Below are 25,614 nucleotides of genomic sequence, written 5' to 3' on the forward strand. Positions count from 1 at the left end.
GAAAAGAAAAGAAAAAAACTTTGCATACCAAATCGGAAAAGTGAGTAAATAGTAAGGGTAAAAAGTGAGTTAAGCCTAAAATTTATAAACAACTTATTCCATCCCCAATCAGATCAATTTTAAATAACTGAATCCATCTATGAACTTCTTTCTTTTAATTCATTTGTCCCAAAACTTGTATTTTCCAACATCAAGTCATAAATACCGGGAAGAAAATTAAACCCAAAAATATATGAATTTCCCTCCTTGAATCATCTTCACCAGAAAAGAAACTCCACTTGTTTTGTTTTCTTCTTTCACCTTTTCTGCAAAATCCGGCGTTATTTCCCCCGCTCTGTTCTCTCAAAATATACAGAGAAAAGCAATAATAATAATGAATACCATTTTCTCTCCTCATTTTTAACCCTTTCTTTCTTTATCTTTTGAAAATGTTGGATCTTCCTTCCGAGGATTCCTCCTATTCCACTTTCCGGGTCGACTCAGACAACAACAACAACAACAGCGTCAGTAACGATGAACAGCGAGTTTACTTTGTGCCCTTCAGGTCAGTTTCCTTTCTAACAAAACATTTCTTTAAATCTAAAACCACCCCGACTCAGAAAATTATCCAGTCGCAAAGAAAAAGGGGTTTCCTTTTATTGGGTATTGGGTTTTTATTAATGGAGTAGTCAATCTCTGGTAATGTGATTTGGAATCTTAATTAAATGGGTTACTTTTCTTAGTAACCAAAAATATCATGTTTTCAAATCTTTTTATAGTTTTGGTTCAATTGGGTTTTTGTTGGATTTTATAAGCATTCGCTTGGATTTCTTTTTATGAACTGTTTTAAGTGAGATGTCCAACTTTTGAAATTTCTAGTGTTTTGTCTTTTAAGATTTGGTTCGAAGAGTTTATTCATATTCTTTTATTTTTCTCTTAAAGGTGGTGGAAAGATGCACAGAATTCAACTTCTTCTGAATCTGATTCGAAGAGGGGGATTTGTATACGGCAACTCCGGGAACCTCGTACGCGGGTCCCATGAAGTTAATCAACAACATATTCAACTCAGATCTTGCTTTCAATTTAAGGAAGGAGGATGAGGATTCTTTGCACAATGGTGAAAATGCAGAGGTTGGTGTTTCAGGAAGGGACTATGCATTGGTTCCCGGTGAAATGTGGTTGCAAGCTCTTAAATGGTGAGTGTGTTAAGATTGGTTTTTCTGTATAATCTCATCAGACACTGTTGCCATCAGTTTTAAATAGTTTGAATAGGTAGTTTACTTATAGGCTGTTCTTACAGTGTTTTTGATTTCATGGTGCGGGTACATTGCATTTAAGAGTTTATGCAATGGGTGTTAATTGGATTGATAGTAGTAAAGGCGAAGAGCAAACTTGTATGAGACAAGTGAATGTGAATCAAGTGAAGTCTGGTTTTGCTCCAGTTGTTTGGATTAGTGGAATCCGAAAAGTGATCATTTTAGTATATTATAGTTTTTGATCCAAACCTACCTTTTAAAAGATCCTTAGTTTCTTTGTTAAGTATAGTTTCTTTTAATTGAACTATTTGCTTCCTAGTTGAATCATTGGGATGCCTTCAATCCTCCTGGAAATAACAGCAGAATAGGTCTGTGAAAAACTAGGCCGACAATTCTCTACACGGGGGCTTATCCTAATTTGAGATCCTTGCACCAAACCCTGATATATACTTTACTACAATTCGTGCTTTCTGTAAATTATATGGCACTATTTGTAACCTTTTAAAATGAATTTAGCTTACGATCTTCTTTCTGGATTTTTTTTGTTCACTAGACATTACATGAATTAGGGAGCCTATTGTTATGGAATGAAATATTTATGAAAAGTGTATTTCATCTGAATACTGTAACAGTGCATATTCCTGATCTTTTAGGTTCTAAGATGGCTCCTTCATTTTAGGTAGATCAAATTTATTAATCTTAGTTTACAAGAGCATGACCTCCTCTATTATGAATGATCTACTTAATCCATTTGCAACAAATGCAAAATCAATTTTGTTCGTAAAATTTTAGTGATCCAAAAAGATTGACCATTTATAATCACCTTTTATGCATCATATCTTTTTTTCTTTTCTTTTTTTTATTCCTTTGGTTTGGTAATATTACATGGCTTATTCTTACGTATCAACTTTTCTTTTTGTACACCTTGTAGTTCCCACTAATTGTATGAACTTTAGAATGAAAAGCAATGTTTGTTTAAGTTACTAAAATCTGATACCCAGTTTTCTATTCTGGTGTTTGGAGAATCAATTATCTCTCAAATTATACCCTCTGCTTTCCACGTGGGCATAGTGATGCTAAGATTGCAGCAAAAGGTGGAAAAAGCTTTTCAGCTGCTGAAGATGGCATGTCAGATGTATATCCGTTGATGCTAAGATTTTCTATTCCATGGGAAACAAATTCACTGGGAGTAAAAATTAGCAAAAAGGTAAGTTCATTTGACCCATTTTTCCACTTCTGATCTGTGAAGATATTTCACATTAGGCTATACAAAGATTCTATAATATCTAAATTTTAGGTTCAATGTTTCCACCAATCCATATGTTATTTGTAAAATGCCAATCGAGCATGACAGCATATCATTAAAGGTTTATGATGATTTTTCACTCTGGAGAGGGGCTTAATTTATTTGTTCCTGTTTGTTATAAATAGCATTGTTTAGAAATAATTTGTTCCACAGAACCAGTTGTGTTATTTATATTATCTTTCTAGTTACAGGACTATGCATTTCTGATTTGAGTCTGTGTTGTAATGTAATGACTTGGTTTGAAATGTTATTATTGACAGACAGATTGACTCCATTCATAAGATTTTGATTGCATCTTGAGATTTTAGACGTTCTTACAAGTAAAGAATTGCTAGAATCATTCTATAGTTTAATAGCTTTATCACCTACACTACAAGATGGATTTCGCATTTTTTTTATTTAGTTAAATTTTACACGTTCTGAATAATTAGCCCTCATCCATATTATCAGATGCCCTTGGTTCTGCGTACCAACTTTATGTTTCACTTTTTACAGGAAAATGCAGTGGAATTATTCAGAAGAGCCTGCAAAATCTTTAGTATAGATTCTGAGCAGGTAATTTTCCTTATCATTACGGGGTATTTTTTCCCCTCTTTTATTTACTTTTTCAATGGGATGTCTATATATGTTTCTCTGTTCCACAGTTACGCATTTGGGACTTCTCTGGGCTGACAGCTCTGTACTTTATGAATGAGAGAAATGGATTTGTCAAAGATTCTCAACGTCAATCAGATCAGGAGGTAAGAGGTATTTTCTGGGTTTTAAATTTGATACTCGTTTACGCCTACTTATTTGTTTGATTCTGTTCACTTTCCCTCCATGATGTGCTCCTTAGTTTTTTAAAACCCACCTTTTTAACTATTGTTCTTCTCTGCATGCCTTGTTTAAATACGTCCATAAGTTGGCATATAATAACCACTCAAGCATATAAAATCTTTGACTGAATACACTAACTTCATGTTTCCTATAGCTATTCTTCAGTATAATATTTTATGGAATTCTCTTCCCGAATAATTGTTACAAATAGAACAAATTCCAAACATTGATTTCCATTATAGTTTTATGCTTCAATGTTCAGCCGATCCATTTGGTTTCTATCATATGAGACATATTCAATAAAAATATTTGTAAAAATCCTTTATTGGGATTATTTAATCACATAAGATTGATTGTGCTTTTCGAGTCTTTAGGAGAGTTCTGTGGGCCTTTACTCTATGAGGGATATTCTAGCTCTCCCCTTTGTTCTGCTTCCGTTTTCCCAGTGACTGATTCTTTACACTTTTACTCAAATTTTAAGACAGTAGAATGAATCTTAAGATAAAGCCAGCTGTGATTAGAAAGCACTGTTAGCAGAGTGCGAACTAATTTTGAAGCAAGGGGCAACTTGAATTTTCCTCTTTATGTTAGTATACTGCTCTCTTACTGCCGTCTTCTTGATCTTAATAGGAATATCATGTAAATTAATTTTATTACAAATTTTTTTTTGCAGTTTTAATTCATGCCAATAATGTTTTGCTACTTTTGTTTCTGTAGATTCTCCTGGAGTTGCAGGTTTATGGGTTGTCAGATTCCATGAAATGTAGAGAAGGGAGAAAAGATGAAATGTTAGGACAACCTCCCACAAATTGCTCTTCTGGTGCTCCAGTCTTGTTAAATGGTTCCTGTGGCAATTCAAACTCCAGTTCTGTTGGTACTAGTGCTACAATATTCTTTGGAAGATCCGGAGAAGCTGGTTCTTTGGGATTGACTGGATTACAAAATCTTGGAAACACTTGTTTCATGAACAGTGCCATTCAGTGCCTGGTTCATACACCCAAGGTGGTTAACTATTTTCTTGGAGATTATACTAGAGAAATAAATCCCGACAATCCTTTGGGAATGAATGTAAGTTATATTTACTTCAATTCCTTTCCCTACATGTTTGATTATACTTTTTCATATGTTTCAGAATAGTATGATGTTTGAACTAAAGCATGTGGATTTTTCAGGGTGAGATTGCTTCAGCCTTTGGGGATCTATTGAGGAAGTTATGGGCCCCTGGAGCAACTACTGTGCCGCCAAGAACATTTAAGTCAAAACTGGCTCGATTTGCTCCTCAGTTTAGTGGCTTCAATCAGCATGATTCTCAAGTCAGTGAACATTTTCTTGACCTCAATAGCTGAGTTTGTTTATCCTTTGGTGGCTATATGTAATATTATCAAATTCCAAGATTTTCTTTATTAATTTGATGTGTCTTTTATCTTAGGAACTTCTTGCATTTTTGTTGGATGGACTTCATGAGGATCTCAATCGTGTTAAAAGTAAGCCTTATGCTGAAGTGAAGGATAGTGAAGGTCGACCAGATGATGAAGTAGCTGATGAATATTGGCAAAATCACCTTGCTCGCAATGATTCTATCATTGTTGATGTGTGCCAGGTAAACTTTTTACCCTATGATATGATTTGGTTCTGAGTACTTATCATAAGTTTTGTTTGACTTGTATGGTTCAGACGGTAATCACTTTCTTTCTCTTGGCCTTTATTTAATTTATGTTCTTTTGAACTCCTAAAGATATTGTTTATGAGGAAAATAATGCAATATTTAAGTTGAAAACTGACATATAATAGTAGAAGATAGCATTTGTACCGGAAAGAAGTGGATAGCATCAAAATTCCTTTTGTTTTCAAGGAAGAGTGACATGACGGTAGGGACAGTTTAGCTCCCATTTGGAAGATTCAATATTCATTTTTGTTTTAATGTGTTCTTATAGAATGATAGTAACATTACTTGTAGATTGAATGAATTATTCAAGTATTGATTTATAGCATGGTTGATTTTGTTTAGTTAATCAAATACATCAGGAAAGCTGGATCTAATTGGTTTACAATCATAAGTAACACTTTGTATTTTAGTATAAAAGTATGTGGTGTTTGCTTATATTTGCTGACAAGTTTATTTCCAATTAATTCATTGCAGGGTCAATTTAAATCAACTTTGGTTTGTCCAGAATGCAGAAAAGTCTCTGTAACATTTGATCCATTCATGTACGTGTCACTACCTCTACCATCAACAACGTCGCGAACAATGACTGTAACTGTCATCAGTACTGATGGAACCCTTCCACCATTTCCCTTAACAATTACTGTCCCAAAGAGTGGGAAATTTGAAGACCTTATCCAGGCTCTAAGTGTTGAATGTTCTTTGGGGGCTAATGAGACCCTTCTGGTGGAAGAGGTTCATTGCATTCTTTACATCATATGTACTGTTGTTTTTATGCTTATAAATGTTCAATAAATCTGTAAGCATTAAATTATATTGCAGATATACAACCACCGAATTATACGTTATCTTGAAGAGCTTGCTGATTCTTTATCCTTGATTAGAGACAATGACACACTGGTTGCTTATCGATTAAATAAAGACATTGAGAAAGCTCCTTTAGTTGTGTTTACGCATCAGCAGTTGGAAGAGTAAGTTTGTTTAATTCATACCTTGATTATTTCAGCTCTCAGCGTCCCATTCCCACCCTTTTTGTGATTTAGATTTTATTTTCATATGTTTGCATTTCTTGTTTTACTTCTTATTAAAAGAATATTCTTTGAGGTCTTGTAAATTGAAAATAAGAAAATTGGAGTATACATGACTACCAAATTCTGCTATTTCTAGTCTATATTTTATATTTATAAGTGCTTGTTAGTGAAGGTGCATGTTAATTGAAAGTGTCAGCCAAGTATCCTATAGTTGCATCTTTGAATGGGCACTTGGAATTATTGCATCTACTTATGGTTGTATCTTGTTTAATGGGTTCATTGAAGTTATTTACTGGTCATTTGTTGTAGACTTGATAGAAATGATTCATTCCATGTAATCTAGACCTTGTTGCTTGCTTCATGAGGACACACATTTCAAGATTACTTTATGGGTCCTATAAGTAAGGCAGTTAAGGTCAAATGCAATCTTTACGTGAACTTAATAGCAGAAAGTGATATGTGTGTGTTTGTGATATAAAATATTTTGCAAGTTCTAGTTTACCTCTCAACATTACATAGGAAAGAAAGACGGTAGATTCACTTGATTGTTAAAGGCTGTCACATGGTCTTTTACCTTCTAAAGATGTAAAATACTTGTGTATTTTACCATTTTCCTGTTTCTTCTTGTTTGTTTTCTTTTGACTCAAAAAAATTATCTTTGTTTGTCCACTCACCTACAGCTGTATGACAAATACTCAGGGTTTGTCTTGTGAATATCCATTAGTTTTGCTAGGTGTATCTATAAACTTCGGACATTTCATATTTTTCAGGCAGTACATCCTTGGGAAACTGACTTCAAGTTGGAAGACATTCGGAATTCCTCTTGTAGCAAGGGTTTCTGATGTTGTCACTGGATCTGACATCCATGGTCTATATCTGAAACTACTAAATTCTTTTCAGACACAGACTGAAGAAGTCTTGGATGTCCGTGATAACTCTGAGGGCACTGCAGTTGAAGAAATTTCTCCAAAAGGTCACCATGCATCATCTCCAGTTCCAAATGGGTTTGAAAATCCCCCTGATGCAAATGGGGATTCTGCGCCTTCAGAGGCTGAGTTACAATTTTACTTAACAGACGAAAAGGGAATTGTCAAGGAATCCCAGATACTTATGGGTGAAGCGATACCGGCTGCTGGAGTGTCCCAGAGATTTCATGTGCTCGCATCCTGGCCAAAAAAATATGTTAAAAAGTATGATACACAGCTCTTTAGCACTTTACCGCAGATCTTTAAGTCCTGCTTTTTATCTAAGAAACCTCAGGAATCTGTTTCTCTATATAAATGTCTTCAAGCATTCTTGATGGAGGAGCCACTTGGACCAGAAGACATGTGGTCAGTGTTTACATTTTTCTCTCTTATAACTTTGCTTAAGAAATATTTTGAATCTTAAAAAGTAGCTATAAATTATGTTCATTATTTCGGAGGATTAACTTTTACCAAGTTGAATCTTATTTTGCAGATTACTTTGATACTTGCAATGCAATCAGAGACTCTTGCAGGGTGGTTTTCTAGAGTTGAAGTTTGGTCGGAAAATCTAGTGGTAGAATGCCGTCGAGTATGGGTAGTTTGCGAAGGGATTCATTTTCACGCGTGGAATTGGGGTACTTTCAAGAACATTGCGGCTAGGTGGGGCAAATTAGTATCAATTGATGAAAGCTCTCAGTTTCCTTCATCTTTTGATCGTGAAAAACTTCAAATCCTCACAGAGACTAAAGTAAGGATTGATGAGTCCTTGAGTTTGAAGGTCGGTTCTAATACTTTTGAAATCATGGTGCATGAAGTTGAGCCTTCTTTCAAACCAAACTCTTAGATCCCTGAGGAAGTCGATGATTCTCCATATCTGAATTGTTTTCTCGGGGCAACGTTGGAGAATTCTCTGTCAGGATCGTCAATGTCATCCCCAGGTTTAAATTGCCCCGTCGAAGATGTTGCAATTGAAGATCCCCACTTAGAAAAGGTTTCACTCATAAAGAGTGTCATAAGCGATGAGAAACCGAGTAACAAATTGGGGTTGCACACAATGGAGGCTGTGGATCATTCAAAATTAAATATCTGGAGCATCTAGCTAATAAATCAGTTGATCATTCTGATAGTGTTAGCCTCAGGGCCTCGGAAGATGCTCTTATGATGGGTCTCATTACTTCTCATGGTTCATCTACTGACACATTTCAATTAAAGGAAGATATCCCAGTGGTGCCCCCTATCCCTACGAAATTAAGAACTAATCGTGTGGCGAAGAAATGCAAGACAAAGAAAAGAGTTCTGAATTTATTGGCAAGGAAACATTGATTGAAGGGAAGGAAATGTGGTTTTGGTTCATTAAAGATAATTATCGAGCTGATTTTTTTGGTGATTTTGATACATGTTGGTATTTTTGTGGAGTTCCCTTCAAAGGCGGATGTTTTTGGTTTAATTGTTTTAGGTGTTGTTTTTATGTATGTTATGTCATTAAATATTGGGTTGTTTTTCTATTGATGGAGGTTTATCTTAGGTATAGGGTGATTGCCTTTTGATTTTTGTGGTCGAGAAGGTGAGAGCTTTAGGTGATTATGTTTTTTGTAATGGTGTTTATCCTCGTTTGAGGGTATTTTGTGTTTTCATATGTAATGAGGCGTTTTATTCAATGAAATATGAGGTACTCTTTTCTTCCTTCCTATGTTCGTTAACATACTTCTTAGTATGTGGACGAATACGAAGGGAGTTTTTAATGAGACCTCCAACTTTTATAAAAAAAAAATACTTGCAATGTTTCCTTGACTTTGCTCTACCTTGTGATAGAAAACCATGTTTGCAGATGTTTCTTATTGGAAGATGCCATGCCCTTTATGAACTAATAGCACATCATTACTATTCTGTTTATTAAGAAGTCACTGCGTTTCTTGCTGATTAAAAGAAAAATGATCTGTCATTTTGTTTTTAATGCGTGTGAGAGATGATTATAATTTGCTACTAGTCCCTCCAAACATCCTTGATTATGTTGTTTATACGATTACTTGAAAAACTAGCCTATTTTATATACAAGCACAAACACACGTGTAGATATATGTATACGAGAAAATTGGCTATAAACTTCAAGCAATAGACCCTTTTTTCAGTGATCGAACTTTTCTTGTCATTGTCATCTAATGCCTGGTCTTGTTTAATGGTATTTTAGGTATTGCCCAGGCTGCAAAGAGCATCGTCAAGCTAGTAAAAAGTTGGATCTTTGGAGACTGCCTGAGATTCTGGTTATTCATTTAAAAAGATTCTCGTATAACCGGTTCTTGAAAAACAAGCTGGAGACATTTGTTGACTTCCCCATTGACGATCTTGATCTGTCAGATTATATCGGCTCTAGGAATAGCAAGTTATCGAATCGTTACATGCTTTATGCTGTCAGTAACCACTATGGAAGCATGGGAGGTGGTCATTATACCGCATTTGTCCATGTAAGTAATGATCTAACCACAATTTTCTGTTTTCCATTAAAAGACTGGAAACTGATTGCTGTTTAATTTTTTTCTGATGTAGCATGGGGGCGGACAATGGTATGAGTTTGATGATAGTCATGTTTATCCCATCGGCCAGGAGAAGATAAAGACATCTGCTGCTTATCTTCTTTTCTACAGAAGGGTTGTAGAATAAGAACATCCGGGTCATCATTTACCGATCAAACCATTTCAAGTGAGGTATTATTTGCCGGTGAATATAATAACTTCATGCTGCCTTCCTAAGTTGATAGTCTTTTAGTACTACAAAGGAAGGGGAATTATTATAATCTTAGAGTTGACGCCATTGATGACTGTACCATAGTAGGAAGAAAGAAATGAGAGGGGAGAGTGCTTGAAGAAGAAGAGGATATTTTTCTTCTTTTACGCCTATAACAACTGTTGATTTGATAGCTTAAATGCCAAGGGAAAGCCTTGAATTTTGATGGTATTTGAAAAAATAATTAATATTGAGATTCGAATCTTATATTCGTTAGATGCTGCTCTTAAGGATATTTACTGGTAGTTTTACTGTGCGGTGGGAAAACCTAAGATTAATTTGTGATGGGTTTTAACCTAAAAATGTTATTTTGTCTATTCTAAAAAGTTATACATTTAGTAATAATTGTTGTTAGAATCGATAATGTTACATTACATCGGGTTTTAACCTAAATGTTATCTTGTCTACCCTAAAGGTTATATAATTGATAATAATTTTGGTTGCAATCGAGAATGTTACATTAGTTTCATGACAATAACTTTTTAAATTACAACCAGAATAGTTATACAATTTACATGATTTGTTATAAATAATTACATAATATTTTTTTTAACTTAAAATATTATCATTTTTACTCTAAATAGTTACATACTTGGTTATTTTTTTTTGTTACAATCGATTATAATCTTTTTTTTAACTTATATTAATCGATTATATTTTATATTCTTTCAATATTTACATAAACCAGTCGGATTAAACTTTGAGTTTACCTGTAATGGTGGACCATTGCCATATTTGTGTAAGATGTGACTAGACTCACTTGATAGTTGTAGTACCATGCATGACACCGGATGAACCCAGTTAAGTACTGGACCACTATCCCTTGGTTCACATTTTGGTGAGGCTGAGGTCAGGTCCCTGTCCCTGCCCCTCTGGTTCTCATTTTCTCACCCACTTTAGTCCTACTGCCATTTTCCATCGACATTTTAAGTTTTTTTTCCCCTATTGGCCTTGGTTTAAAAAGAGGAGATTACACAAATTGAACTTGAAATTATCAAACTTAACGAGCGCAGTAAATTTATGAATCAAATTTATAATGAGATAAGTGCACATGATGTTCCAACTTTTATTTTAAATTAATTTTTAATTTTTTACATCAATCATCAAATTATGATCAATTCTAAATTAATTATTAAATTTTCAAATATTCCATATGGATCTTTAAACCATCAGTGTCATTCTATTTTTTCATCATGTTAACGTATTGTCAACACTACTAGTTAAAAATGTTTTATTTGCTTTTAAAGATCTTAATATTTTAATTTGCTTTTAAAGATCTTAGAAATAATTGAACATGTAATCTAAAATATATAATTTTAATTATTAGAGTTAACGGTACGTTAACAAAAAGATCAAAATATAATAATATTGATAGTTTGAGAAATGATATAGAACATTTTAAAATTTATCAATTTATAATAAGGATATAAACCGTTTATTTTCTTGCGTCTCTTCTCTTCTCTTTTCCTATAAAAGATAATCTTCAGCTTTATATTTTACACATAAAAAACAATCTGTTTCATCTTCTCTTCTCTCTTTTGCAGTTTAGCAATTTGTTTCTTCTTCTTTATTATCTCTTTTGTGATGGCTCTTCTTCGCATAAAGAATAATTCTTTTGAATTTCATATTTTCGTTTGAATAAATGAATTTGAAATTATATTAATCTTACGAAAAAAACATTTATTTTCAATATAAAATCATTTTAAAAACTATTAGCTTCATTATCATTGCTAAACATGTTTATTTTATAGTATTTTTTTCCACGTTATATACAAGTCTATTCCAAGTTCCAACACAACAAACTTAAAACTCCGTATACCCAAACAATTATTATCAAACATAAACACACACACACATATATATATATATATATATATATAAAAGATATACACAATGAAAAATTCTTTTAGTTTTACATAAATTTAGGACCGTTGGTGATTGAAAATAGATAACTGAGATTAACGGTAGGAAATAAAAAGATATTCACTGAAGAAAAAAAGTCAATCTCAGCTATCTATTTTCATTCATCTCATGATCCTAAATTTGTATAAAACTAAAAAAAAAATTACATTATGTAAGTGGATAGTAAGATATATTCATATGAAGACAATGCATCAATAATCTTTATGCAACAAAAAAAAAAAAGGTTTCTATAAATGTTAAGGATGGATCAAGAAGGATAGGTAGAGATGATTGTTTTTTTCTAAAATTTTAAATTTTTATGTATTTTATATATTATTTTATATTTTTATTAAAAATCTAATTTTATCTTTAAAATTTTTATATATATAATTCTTATAATTTTATAAAGAGAAAATAACCTCAGTGACCGAAAATGTCTTATAATATACGATTTTGACAAGCTTTTTCTGATTTGCCAAAATGACCAACAAAATCGCAATGCAATCTCTAAATCGCAAATTAGTTTCCAGATTCGCAACGCGATTTTGACTATCGCATTGCGATTTTAGAAAATCGAATATGTAAATCGTAACGCGATTCTGACTATCGCAACGCAATAATACAAAATCGCAATGCGATTTTCAAAGCGCCATTAGTATCGCAACGCGTTTTTTATTTTCAAATTCCAAACACGAATATTAATATATCCCGTAATCGCAACTCATAACCTAAAACCCTAAATCACAACTCAGTCTCATCTCCATCTCTCACTCTCTACGACGACATCCGTCCTCATCTCCGGCGAAATCTGTCTATCTCTATCTCTCAGAGCCACCCTCACAATCATTCACGGTCAGAAATGGAAAATCAACCAAATCAACCACCGAAGGTTAGTTTTTTTATTTTTTTTATTTTGAAATTTTTGCATTATTATTAGGTTTTTCATATTGAAATTGATGATAAGTTTATTGGTAATTTCAATAATAGATTAACCATTTCACTTAGATTGTTATTAAATTCATTCGATTGCTTCCAATACTGCTAAACTGTTTAGTCTTTAACCCTGTGAAGTTAGTATTTGTCTTTGTTTTGTCTTTTGGTTGAAGTAATGAAATTCATTCAAGTTTCAATTTTAGACAATGACTATTTGAAACCGAGAATCGCAACGCGATTTTAGTTTCGCGTTGCGATTTTCATTTTGCGTTGCGATAGTCAAATTCGCGTTGCGATAGTCATTTTCGTGTTGCGATTTTAAGTTTCAGAAACTATTCTTCTTCTGCAAATTTAAACTTGAATGAATTGCATTACTTCAACCAAAAAACAAAGACAAATACGAAATTCACAGTGTTGCAAATTTAAGTTTGAAGAATAAACTACTACTACTCTTTATGTTTATTATTGTTTTTGGTATATCTTCACAGTGTAGTTTTTGGTATATCTAACTTGGTATGTTTATTGTTTTTGTAGAACTTTTTTTCGACTCAATTGACATTAATGAATAAAATAAGCCTAGTCACTATAATTGCGTCGAAGCTTTCACATGTACAAAGAAAATTGTTTAAGGATACTTGCTTCGGGACATGGCTGAAAGTACAACATCCGGGTGGAGATGCTATGTTGACCCATTTGTGGCTTCAGACCATGAATAGCGATCTACCCGAGAGTATAAAACGTGGTAATGAAGAGATATGGTTTCATTTTCCACCGGCGTATACGTGTTTTGGGCGGGAGGAGTTTTGCTTAATCACTGGTCTACACTTCGGACACGATGATGTAGGTCGATACACTAATCATATTACCCGCCCATCATGGTTATCCCGGGTTTTTCCTAAGCTGTCAATGGAGAAGCCGAATTTACACGTCGACGACTTGACGAGATTAATTAATAAGAAAGATGGTTTTACTCTGATGGATGACGTCGATGTTGTCCGAGTATGCCTTTTAGTACTTTTGCATGCCAGCTTTTTAGGTAGAGAGACCAGACAACCTATTCCTAAGGACCTAATATTATTGGTAGAGGACCTAAATGCATGAAACCTGTTTTCGTGGGGTTCGTATCTATGGAAAGCTACCTGGAATAAGTTGTCGTCTGCCTTTGATGACCGAAAAAGTTTGTGTGGTGATGGTTCCAAATACACTTTGTCAAGCTTTATTTGGGCCTTTAAGGTAAGAATTTCTATATAATGATTCCAAAATTATAATTAATTATTTAACAATTACTAATGTTTGTGTATTATATTGTTTGTAGATTTGGATATTTGAGGCTTTTCCCGGCATGCAGACATATGCATTAAAAACTTCAAATGATATTCCTAGGGTTATTTCCTGGAAAAGGAAACGACGGCTGTTGGATTAGGAAGAGTTACTACGATATACGACAATAAATGATGTAAGTTAACACAAATACTACCATATATAAACAAGTTATTACTAGTGCACGTTTAACTTTGTTTGAGCTTTTATATTACTAGGAGGCCAACACTCTATTACAGAGGCTGACACCCACGGAGGCTGAGCTTGCCACTGATTGGTGGCAAGCTAGTAAGCATTTTTTTGATGGCACAGATGATGAGCAGCCTCCACTTCGAGAGTCATCACCTCACCCAGACCATCACCTGATCGACCACACTATACACCTCTACAACGAGAGCCATCACCTATTTCATCACATCATCGAGCCTCTTCTCCACCATTACCTCATAATAGGCGACCGGAAAAGATGCCACGATATTTATCTCCCTGTTCTCCACCTCCACGGGATGAGTTAGGGGAGTTACGTGATGAGGTCAATGCCTTGCGTGAGGAGGTCGGTACTTTACGCGATGACAATGGTACATGGCGTGATGAGGTATCTACTTTACGTGGTGAGGTATCCGCTCTACGTAAGATGGTAGCATCATTGCAGAATGAGGTTCATACTCTACGCAACGAGGTAAGTTTAAGATTTTTCATATTTAACTTGATTTACTCGTAATTTCACTTAGATTAACCATTTCACTTAGATTGCTTAGTAAATTCATTCGGTTGCTGCCAATACTGCTAAACAGTTCTAAAATAACCATGTGAAGTTAGTATTTGTCTTTGTTTTGTCTTTTGGTTGAAGTAATGCAATCCATTCAAGTTTCAATTTACAGAAGAATAATAGTCGCAACATGAAACTTAAAATCGCAACGTGAAAATGACTATCGCAACGCGAATTTGACTATCGCAACGGGATAATCGCAATGCAAAATAAAAATCGCAACGTGAAAATCGCAACGCGAATTTAGTTTCGCGTTGCGATTTTTATTTCGCATTGCGATTGTCCAGTTGCGATAGTCAAATTCGCGTTGCGATAGTCATTTTCGCGTTGCGATTTTAAGTTTCGTGTTGCGATTTTAAGTTTCAGAAACTATTCTTCTTCTGCAAATTGAAACTTGAATGATTGCATCACTTCAACCAAAAGACAAAGACAAATACTAACTTCACAGTATTGCAAATTTAAGTTTCAAGAATAAACTACTACTCTTTATGTTATCCTTGAACATGCACTAAACCTATATGTTATCCTTTTAAATGTTTATATAAGTGCTTACTTCTGGAATGTTATCTGATGCATTTTGTGAAATATGATAGAATAATGACTTGGGTGAATACCGTGCAAGTTTGAAACATATTTGTCTTTGTTTTCACTGTTTAATATCATGTATGTTTATTTACTGATTTATGTATTAATTTATTTTTAGCGGCCCGATAAGGTGGATGCTTTACGTCGGGTTTTTCTTACACGACGGGGTTCACGCATCAGACGGCGTGCACATGCCATTACGTCTCCGTTCACCCCAATAGTGCGAAGACTCCGTAAGAAGAAGCCTGACTCACTTGTCATCGTTCAAGAGGCCTCTCCTATCATTCAAGAGGCCCCTATCATCCCTCAAGAGTCCCCTCCCACCGTTCAAGAGGCCACTGTCATCGTTTGAAGAGGTCCCTCCCACCATTCAAGAGCCCGATTCACATAGTGTAATATGTCGAATTATTGAGAAACCCTCTCATGTGCCGGACATGATGGATGAGTGTTGGCTTTCGTATGAGTTACCGGCCAGTACCATTCCGACATATGAAGTGGATGGGAGAAAACTACCGGAAACAATTCTGGATAATACCCTTTGGGCTAAGACCGCAGTTGATTTTTATCTACATGAGCGGAGCCAGGGGTGTTACGCTGACATATACAAACTCAACGATGATATGTATTTTGTTGCTTGATCGGTCTTGGTGGGGTGTGTTATTAGGGGTTGAAGACAATGGCTATTTCGATGGGGGTAAGTCTTATATTTTTCTTATATTTCATTTTGATTAATTTTTTAAAAATTTATGTAATTCACTAATATATGTCTTTTTTTGTAAAACAACATATTGATGCATGGGTGTCACGTCTTCTAATAATGAGGAAACTAAGGAAAAATAAAAAAAATACGCGATATACAATTATGCCGACGTCTTTTCACGTAGTTCACTTGAAGAATCAACGAGATGAATCATATGTGTTGGGTAATGGACAAGCTAAACTTTATCCTGCATGGTGGGAGGTCGATAAGGTTAGTATTTATTTTTTAAATATTTTAAAGGTGTTCATAAATAAGTGTGCAATTGAATTATTACTTATGATTGCAGGTGTTTATCCCTGTTTTGGAACATAATCATTGGTTTCTCGTCGAGCTTCAGCTACCATCCCTGAAGATAATAGTATATGACAGCATGATAAATTACATATCATTGTCTGATTTGAGAGATATTATTAAGGGATGGAGCTCTCATTTGGCTAAATTATTGGATGCGATTAATTATTGGACTTATTCTGGAAACAAGAAGCCAAAGAAGTTCAATGTTACAGTTATCAGAGACGAGATCACGCCACAACAAACGCAAGAAGCCAGAGGAGATTGTGGTCCTCTCGTATGCATGTGCTTGGAGCGTTTGACGATAGCAAGTATACAGTTTCTACCTCCCACCGATAGAGATAGAGGTGCAGTAGGCTTATGGTTTTCGGCATTTTATGGCTAGAGCGATATATGCGAGACACTGCCTACATGCATCCACGTTATGAAAGTGTCCATAAACAATTGGTAAGTCAAATGCAAGTGTTTTTAAGTACCTAGAATTCAATAATTTGTTGTTTGTTGGTTTTAGATGTGTAGAAAGTGTTGTTTGAGCAATGTTTGGTTTCTGCAGGTTAATTCTGAAGTGAGCTGCGTGAAATTGATGTATGGGTGCATAAATAACTGTCAGGGGTACACTTTTTTTTATTGTTTAATTGATTCTTAAAAGTTGATTTGTTTAATTTATGAGAAAAATAAGAATTATTATTATTTTTTGCTTGTTTAATTGATTTGTAAAAGTTGATTTGTTTAATTGATGTGTAAATAATTCTTATTTGTGCTTGTTTAATTGATTGAAATGTAAAAGTTGATTTGTTGATTTCAATCTGCATCATATTTAAGGCAAAAGACCTGTTAAAGGTACACTTTCGCAACGCTAAACTCAAAATCGCAATGCGAAAGTCAAAATCGCAATGCGAAAGCCAAAATCGTAACGCGAAAGTCAATTCGCGTTGCGATAGTCTAATACGCTTTGCGATTTTCTCGTTGCGATAGTCAAATTCCCGTTGCGATAATCAAATTCGCGTTACGATAGTCAAATTCTCGTTACGATAGTCAAATTCGCGTTGCAATAGTCAAATTCACGTTGCGATATTCAAATGAATGTGTAATAAGTGATAACAACTGAACAGATCATAGCAATATTCAAACTCAAGTTACTAATACATGCCTAACTGAAAATGTTAAAAGTTTACACATAAAATACACATAATACAACGTTTGTATTTAAAAATCACCTAGGTTAATAGTCCCAAAAGGTGAAGCCGGTTGTGATTGGGATTTTGATTTTGATTGCGATTTTGATTGTCTTTTGCTTGACACCATATGAGCTTTGGATTTTGATGAGGATCCATATTTTGGTAGAGGAAAAGATGATTGTGATGGCACTGGTGATCCACATGTCAACCTTGTATGACCACTTTCCTTGCACCGACTACATGTCGATCTCTTCTTCTCTTCACCCTTAGACAGTATACGATCGTGACTTTTTGGTCGGCCAGGTAGCCTTCTGTCCATGGCTGGTGGCAAAACTGTTTGTAAGTCATCTAATATGTCCCACTCAGAAGGATGTGAAATAGGGTAGATAATCTCGACATAAGTCTTTCGATATACTTCTGTAGTGTAGCAATCCATAGCGTATGCGCTCGAATCATCTTGGTTTAGATGAAGAGAAACTTTTATAACATGGCCACACGGATAACCAGATGTTTGTCATTTCATACAATTACATGTCTTTGCATTTAGATCGCCAAGCCCATTTAAGTTATTATCCAGTACTTCAAACAAAGTGTTTGAACATGGTTCAACTCTCCATGACGTTGACTTCACAACACGTTTCGTTATCTTTTTTTCAGTCCATGGTGTAACACGATGTTCCAATGTTCCTGTAAATTTAAATAAATAATACTTAGTAAAATATATGATAAGTTACGAATTTAAAGAAATAATACCTGCATGGTTTCTTTTCTTGTAGTACCACTGTTGAATATAGGCTCAAAAAAACTCCATTAACATAGTAATGGGTAATTTTCGGGAATGACGACTTAGAGTGTTGATTAATTCTGCACTATTAGACGTCATAAAACCATATCTTGCTCCAAGTTGATGTACTCTTGACCATCTTTCAAACCCGATATCTTCTAGTGTTTGAGCACACTGAGGCAAAATACGTCTTAAACAATTTATATACTTATTAAAATCCACTTCCCGATAAGCTTTTACAACCTTCCAGTATATCCATATGTGATTTTTTATACCAGCAGACCTTGATTTTAGATTTCTATACAAATGAACACCACAAAGTCCATGAAAAGCGTCTGGGAAACACCTTCTAACAGCGTTGTCAATTGAGTTTGCCCTATCGGATATGATTGTCAGATTGCTAATAGGACCCATGCAATCCCTAAGATGCCCCATAAACCATGTCCATGAATAAGAGGTTTCAGAGTTGCCAACCCCGTAAGCTATTGGCAATATCCCATTGTTAGCATCCATGACTACTGCTAATAAGTTTACTCCAATGTATCGACCTTTCAAATGTGCTATGTCAACTATAATAACTGGGCGCATGCAAGTAATAAACGAACGAATCTACAAAATAATATACACAAGAAATATAATCATTTAAATGTGAAATGCATGTAACTAACAAAAATAAGTCAACAAAATTATATTGATTTACTAACCGCAGCACCAATGGCAATAAACAGCAACTCAAAGCGTCCATCTCTATCTGTTTTGATATAAGTTACCGACCCAGGATTTTTCAGCTTTAAATTGTGACAATAAGCCGGCAGTTGGGCAAACGATGCTTCTGGCGACCCCCTCAACAATTCCAAGGCATAACATTTGGCTCTCCAAGCTTGAGAATATGAGATACTAATCTTGAACCGAGCATTCATGTCAATCATAATTTCATGTCCCCGATATACCCTGCCATTCAAAAACATTATCTCAGCCAGAAAACCACCCAACACCTTTTTGTTTGTCTATCTATGGTGAGGAAAAACTTGGGTTCTTGAACATGTATGTTTATCAATAAAAGTCCTAACTTGAAACATTTCGCAATCTTTTATCCTCTTTGCAATCATACGCCACGTACAGTTTTTGTCAATCATACACCTTGTTTTAAAACGATCTTTGCTTGATTTGTTAACTTTTAGTTGATAGTCATCTTTCACACATTTCGTATACAAAGCTATCTTCAAGTCTTCATTTGTATCAAAACAATCATCTTTCTTGATACGAATAATTTTTGTGTAACAATCAACTACTATCTTTACCAACTCTTCTTCTTGTATCTGAAGTAATTATGGCATATTCCAGTTATACTCCCGTGGTATTTTCTTCGGGGATTTCTTCTTCTTCTTTTTCTTCTTCAGGGTTATATGAATTACAAAATAGATGTTCAACATGTTCATTCACAGTCGTAACTTCCTCCTCATTATCATCAACAACATCTTCTTCGGCAGCGGCTGTTTCATCATCAAAATTCAGGTATTGATCAATATCAAAATCATTACACGCATGGTATGTTTCTTTTTTTGAAACATCATCAAAATCCGAGTATTGACCAAGATCAAAGTCCGGGTATTGACCAAGATCAAATTTCGAATACTGACTAGTACTCACAATTTTTTCTGTTGGCTCATCATCGTCTAACTGGTCAATACGAAAACCGAAATTTGGTGCTGAAAGTTGATTGGGATTTGGATTAGGGAAAGGTTGTGGGTTTTGAGATTGTGTTTGGTATTGGAAATGCGGTGAAACAAAATTTGCTTGGTGATGAAATTGTGGTGGAACCATTAAATTTTGAGCACCATAAACTGGGGTTGAAAAACTTAGTTGATTACTACCCGCTACTGACCCAACTTCACTACTTCTAGGTTCAACAATATACAATGTAACATTATCTTGCGAAACACTAATGTAAGCAATGAATCGTTCAACATCTTCATTGTCGGTTAACAAATAAACTTTACATTTTTCTCTGATAAGATAGCCTAAATCCACTTAGGGGCTCTAAATTCAATTTATTTGCAACACGTAACATTAGAGTTTCATAATTTAACTTTTGTAATGACAGTTTTAGTTGAAGATTCATGGGTAAAGGCATATATTGTAAAACACCATGAACATTCTCACATGACCCTCCAAAACACAAATATATCCAAACATGATCAGCATTAGATGATTTCATTATTGTAAATTAATTTACTAAACAAACGAGCTGCGAAACTAAAACTTGTTGCCGGATGGGGAAGGATGTCGTTGGATATAGGATGTCGTTGGATATAGGAACGGATGTCGCCAGAGAGAGTGATAGATGGAGATGGAATGAGTTGCGATTTAGGGATTTAGGTTATGAGTTGTTGCTGCTGCGTAGTTATATACCCAAAATATTTGTGTTGCGAAACTAAAACCTGTTGCGAATTTGAAATTCAGTGTTGCGATAGTCAGAATCGCGTTGCGATTTACATATTCGCATTGCGATAGTTAAAATCGCGTTGCGAATCTGGAAACTGATTTGCGATACTGGAGATCGCGATGCGATTTAGAGATCGCATTACGATTTTGTTGGTCATTTTGACAAATCAAAAAAAAAGTTGATCAAAATCTTATATTATAAGACATTTTTGGTCACGAAAGTTATTTTAATTCTTCCGATAAACCTACGTCCCAGATCACGATCACCACCTATCACTGACAGACTAATCATAAGATTTTTTCTCTGCCTTCATGCTTTGCACAGAAAGCAGCAATAAATGAACTTATATGTTCCTAATTCCCATGCCTGATCAGCTCTCACTTTCATGTGACATGACAACGCACTCCTATGTCTTGGTCAAAGGATTTCATAATGATCTTTACTGTTAGTATTAATTAGGTCTAAATATGACGGTTTAACAATGTATTTATCTTTTAGATCGTGTGGGGTTAACCAAAAGATCTTGTCTAGGTAAAATAATCGACCGGAGAATAGGAATGTTATGAAATATATGATCGACAAAAAATTATTTAAAGAACTTTTTTTTATTTCAGAAGTTTTAATCATCAGAGGAATTATATATTGAAGAGGTCCAAAGAAGATATAATACGTCACGTGGCTTAGAAATATCTCTACAAGTTGAGAGAGGAAAGGAAGTTGATATTTGAGATATTAATGAAAGGTGTTGCTTATTGATTTCATATGCGGCCGACGTTAACTGTATAAAACATAAAATATAAAAAAGAAAACCCAACACAGACTTTGAAGAAGGGTGATTTGACCTTACAGATTCTGTACAGACACACAGACCCATTTTAGTTTACGCCCCCACACGCTTCTTGCCTTTCTTCTTTTGCTTTTTGCCAAACTGTAACAAGTTGCAGTAGGCACAATACGGTACAACAGTCGAATGCCGTTTACCAAATTATTCCTCGTAATGTTTGTTAGACGTTTTAAATTATCATCAACAAAATGCTTTATAAACCGCAGAAGTGGTGAATGGAAAATGCGAAGCACACACAATAGCAAGGTGAGGCCTTTTGTTTATTATTTTCAGGAGGGCTTTCCTAGTAGTATATTTTAGGAGAGTTTCATCAAAACCTCACTTCCTTTTGTAATTAAAATACATAATGCATATATATTATTGATGATGGGCGACGGTAACGACATGCTTCTGCTCATAAGTTGACATTGAGTTTCAGTAGTAGCGGTTAGAGTTTTGAGCAGCCTGATCTGCAAATGACTGGTGCAGTTTTGCTTGCTTGTTTCCATCCACTTTTAGCCCAAAGTAAATGTGTGGAAAATGTGCCCACTGCAAATTTCAATCTTGTTGTCAATTACACCATTATGCCTTTGAAAAGGATCAATGCATGTTTACATAAGTTGAGGATAGGTTTAATCTTCTAAATATACGAATTTTTTTTTATAAAAAAAGTATTATCAATATAATAACTCATTTATGAATAATCAATATAAAATGTGAAGGAAAAAAAAACAGCAATGATCATTAATTTTGAGAAAAAATTGTGAATATATAAATACTCACATAGAACAAAATGTGAAGAAATCCTATCACGATGGATGTCTAATTGCGTTAAACAAACAGAGAGTATATTGTATGTGTATATTTGCAGAAGCTAAGAAAATGACTTACATTTTTTGCTGCAGTGCTGAAAGCTTCCCTGTGGCTGATATCTGGATTACTAGCCTTAATCCTTTGGATTTCTTCCCTAAATATAGCATATGATTCAACAAAGGAAAATGTGTGTGAAAGATGGATTCCATAATCAAGTAACCATGAAAGTTTTGTTTATTTAACTTACTTAATGAACCTGTTATACGCAGAAGGAACACGTTGTCTCTTCTCTGGGGCTGCATTATCTCATCAAATAAATCAACAAAAAAACTGATTATAAGCAAGCTTCATTAAACAAAAAATCTGGATTTAAGGCATCACATCGCATCTCTATGCGATGCTTCCATGTTCTTGGATCAAAGTCTAGAGGTTGTTTATAAAAGTTATGTACCGGCATAGGTAATTATATCAGCATTTTCTGGCATGTGAAACTCGACAGAATAGGCTAGTAGCCCTGGGTGCTCACTGCTCAATAGTGGTCCATTTTCATGCAAATGTAAGCATACAATACGTATGCTGTAGGGGTAACTACTGATATGGTTTAGGGTGAGGTGTAGGAAGCTGTTACTAATTAATGAGGAGTTAAAACCTGACATGTAATGTCACCATCTTGGTAGGGACCATGATTGGAAAGGAGATATCAGATAAGTTGCTTAAAGTGTTGATTTATTCACTATTGCCACTTGTGAGGGGGACACTTTTATTTTATTATTTGTTCAAAGTTTCCAGATCAATCATAGAAATAACTAGGTTTTGGTTCTGCTGCATTTAACCTTTCGGTGCCAGCTATGCATATGCATATGAATGTCTGTATGTATGAATGCATGAGAGAGAAAGAGAGACTGACGGCGAATAGGAGGCATTCTTGGTGCTTCTGGTTCTGCAGATTCAAATGCAGAAAACTGCTTGTTGCATTTTGAAGAAGACCCACAGTCCTTACTTGGATGATCTTGATCAGTGCTTATGGTCTGCTGTTTCTGGAACTCCACTCAAAACAATGCAAAAGACAAGTAAATCATCCAAACAAATTCTTTCTAATTTCTCCCACAAAGTCTTTTTTTCTTCTTACAACTACAAGAGTATTGACAAAAAGGAACCCCTTAAAAGAAACAAAAAGATGGGGAGAAATGAGAAGAGGAAAGATGTCAAATCAACTGAAACAACATTATTGTTTCATTACAGTATTTCTGAGAATATCAGAGTATAATCAGCTAAAAGGGTTAGGTATCCATAAAAACAATTGCATGGTTTGGAATCTTTGATCACTCTTTGTCTTTGAATACCTGAGCATCTTGAATGGGAACCGTTTGAAGGGAAGTTCCCATGTTCACAGATAGCAGATTGGCACAATGCCCACATCGAACAGTCACCATTTTGAACAAACTGTTGTATGGAACACTAACCTGCAAAATGCTACCATTTTGGGAATGTAATAAACCATTTTATAACCCTGCATGCTTAAAAAATGTGGTCAGACTAAGAACTTATCAGAAGCAACAATACATATGTATATATATGGAATGGGTAGATAAATGTTGGAGAATGGTTTTATTTCGTAGTACATTATTATCAAACCCTGAGAAGAAATCGAAGTCCCAAGCTTAATATCCTTTGAGATTTCATAATATCAAACCCTAATAAGAAAATCCAAACTCAATGAACATGATGAAGTAGGTAACCCATTGCCTGGAAAACTAAGTGAACATTGCTTTCATGGTTATTTTGAGATGGGGAAGATAAAGAAATGGTAGCATCAGACGCCAAATTATATTAACAAGACTAGAAATTTAGGTTCCAAGAACTCAGTCATTTGTTCAGCTCACATGGGCAATAACTATAAGTACAAAGGACTTATTACTTTTCTCTTTCGGTGCGCCTGGCTTTTTCTGCCTGACACCTCAAGCTAGATGATGAAAAGAAAAAGGGAAGAAAACCCAGGGTGGAATAGAGTAAGAGAGAGATGAAAACGACGTGACTGGAACGTAAACCATAAAAGTGATGAGCTATCAAAGATGGCCATTGAATAAAGAAAAAAAGATAAATTTTTTTATGAATGGTGATTGATTTACTGATCTTTGTGCAGTGTTTAGGATACTGTAAATGTGGTTTTGTTTGTTTCAGGAGAATGTTACATCGAATACATATCGATCACAAAAGGCAAATAGGCAATGTTATGCCTAGCCACCACTTTCCACAGAAAAGAAAACATCTTGAAAAACAACGATGATTTCTAATTTCAGAAGAAGGAATTAAGCTGTTAAAGAGAGTTTCTTGATGCAGTAGCTCTAGAAGAAGAAGATCAGGTTACTGGTCGTGTAACAATGGAGATTCCTACTGGTAAAAACTAAAGCAAGTGGTAGGCTTGCATTTGGAATACCATGACCATATGACTTTGAAAGGAAGGAAAAAAAAAGAATCTCCGCCATGGTTGACCTGGAGCTTGACCTGGAAGAACCCTAAAAATGCTTACCTGTAGCCCTAGTCATAGGTATATCTGGATAAAAGCTATTGGGGGTATTTGTTTCTCTTTTAAACTGCTGAAACTCACTTGGCCAAGTTTCTTCTGCTTGTTGATAAGGGATTAATCTTTTGAAGGGTTTCTAAATCATAAAATTCCCAGTTATATGTATGTATATATATATAGATAGTTAGATCTTGTGCTTGTTTTAGACAAAACCAAGCTAAAAATCCTCATAAAATATGAGATAAGAATGAGAATTTTGAGCTACTTTCCATGTTAAATCAAGAAAATCTCATGATCCATGATGGATAAAGTGAAGTTTTTTTTTTTTTTCCCATAAATACAAAGAAGAAGAAGATATATATATATATATATATTTAAATTGGGGTAAAAGATCATTTGAATCCCCTCTTTGTTCTTGAAGAAAAGAAGCGAAGGGATAGGCATTGAAAGAAAAGCGGACAAGGCCAATTCAGTTCTGTTTTTGCATAAAATGAAAGGAAGAAGAGAGAATTGAGGGTTGTACCGCTAAAATGGTGTTGCAGAAGTTGCAGTGAACATAATAAACACGTTCAGATGCCAAATCCAGTGACATTTTTGTTCCAACTTCTTCTTCTTCTTCTCTCTCTCCTTTGTAAATACAGTTTTATATCCCACTACAATAAAAGGAGCAAAATTGTGAGATCAAAGGT

General features: G+C 34.7%; 1 protein-coding gene and 1 pseudogene across 4 annotated transcripts in view; one reads left to right on the plus strand and one right to left on the minus strand.

The window, feature by feature from the left end:
* The window catches only part of LOC120142244 (putative axial regulator YABBY 2), a 31,125-nt gene extending 5,511 nt beyond the window's left edge, over positions 1-25,614 (minus strand). The window contains exons 1-7 of one of the 4 annotated variants that reach the window (XM_039156995.1): positions 24,264-24,286; positions 24,095-24,155; positions 23,745-23,864; positions 23,309-23,444; positions 22,649-22,697; positions 22,480-22,555; positions 21,849-22,137 (exon numbers count right to left, since the gene is read on the minus strand). In XM_039156995.1, coding sequence (XP_039012926.1) covers positions 22,024-22,137; positions 22,480-22,555; positions 22,649-22,697; positions 23,309-23,444; positions 23,745-23,864; positions 24,095-24,155; positions 24,264-24,271 — 564 coding nt within the window. In that variant the 5' untranslated portion in view covers positions 24,272-24,286 and the 3' untranslated portion in view covers positions 21,849-22,023. Of the gene's footprint in view, positions 1-21,848; positions 22,138-22,479; positions 22,556-22,648; positions 22,698-23,308; positions 23,445-23,744; positions 23,865-24,094; positions 24,156-24,263; positions 24,287-25,448 lie in introns of those variants that run through there. The other 3 variants (XM_039156994.1, XM_039156993.1, XM_039156996.1) reach the window with 3 other exon arrangements.
* On the plus strand, positions 367-9,773 carry LOC120142239 (annotated as a pseudogene).

This window comes from Hibiscus syriacus, unplaced genomic scaffold (genome assembly GCF_006381635.1).
Source record: "Hibiscus syriacus cultivar Baekdansim isolate YM2019G1 unplaced genomic scaffold, ASM638163v2 tig00110819_pilon, whole genome shotgun sequence".
Classification (NCBI taxonomy): Eukaryota; Viridiplantae; Streptophyta; class Magnoliopsida; order Malvales; family Malvaceae; genus Hibiscus; species Hibiscus syriacus.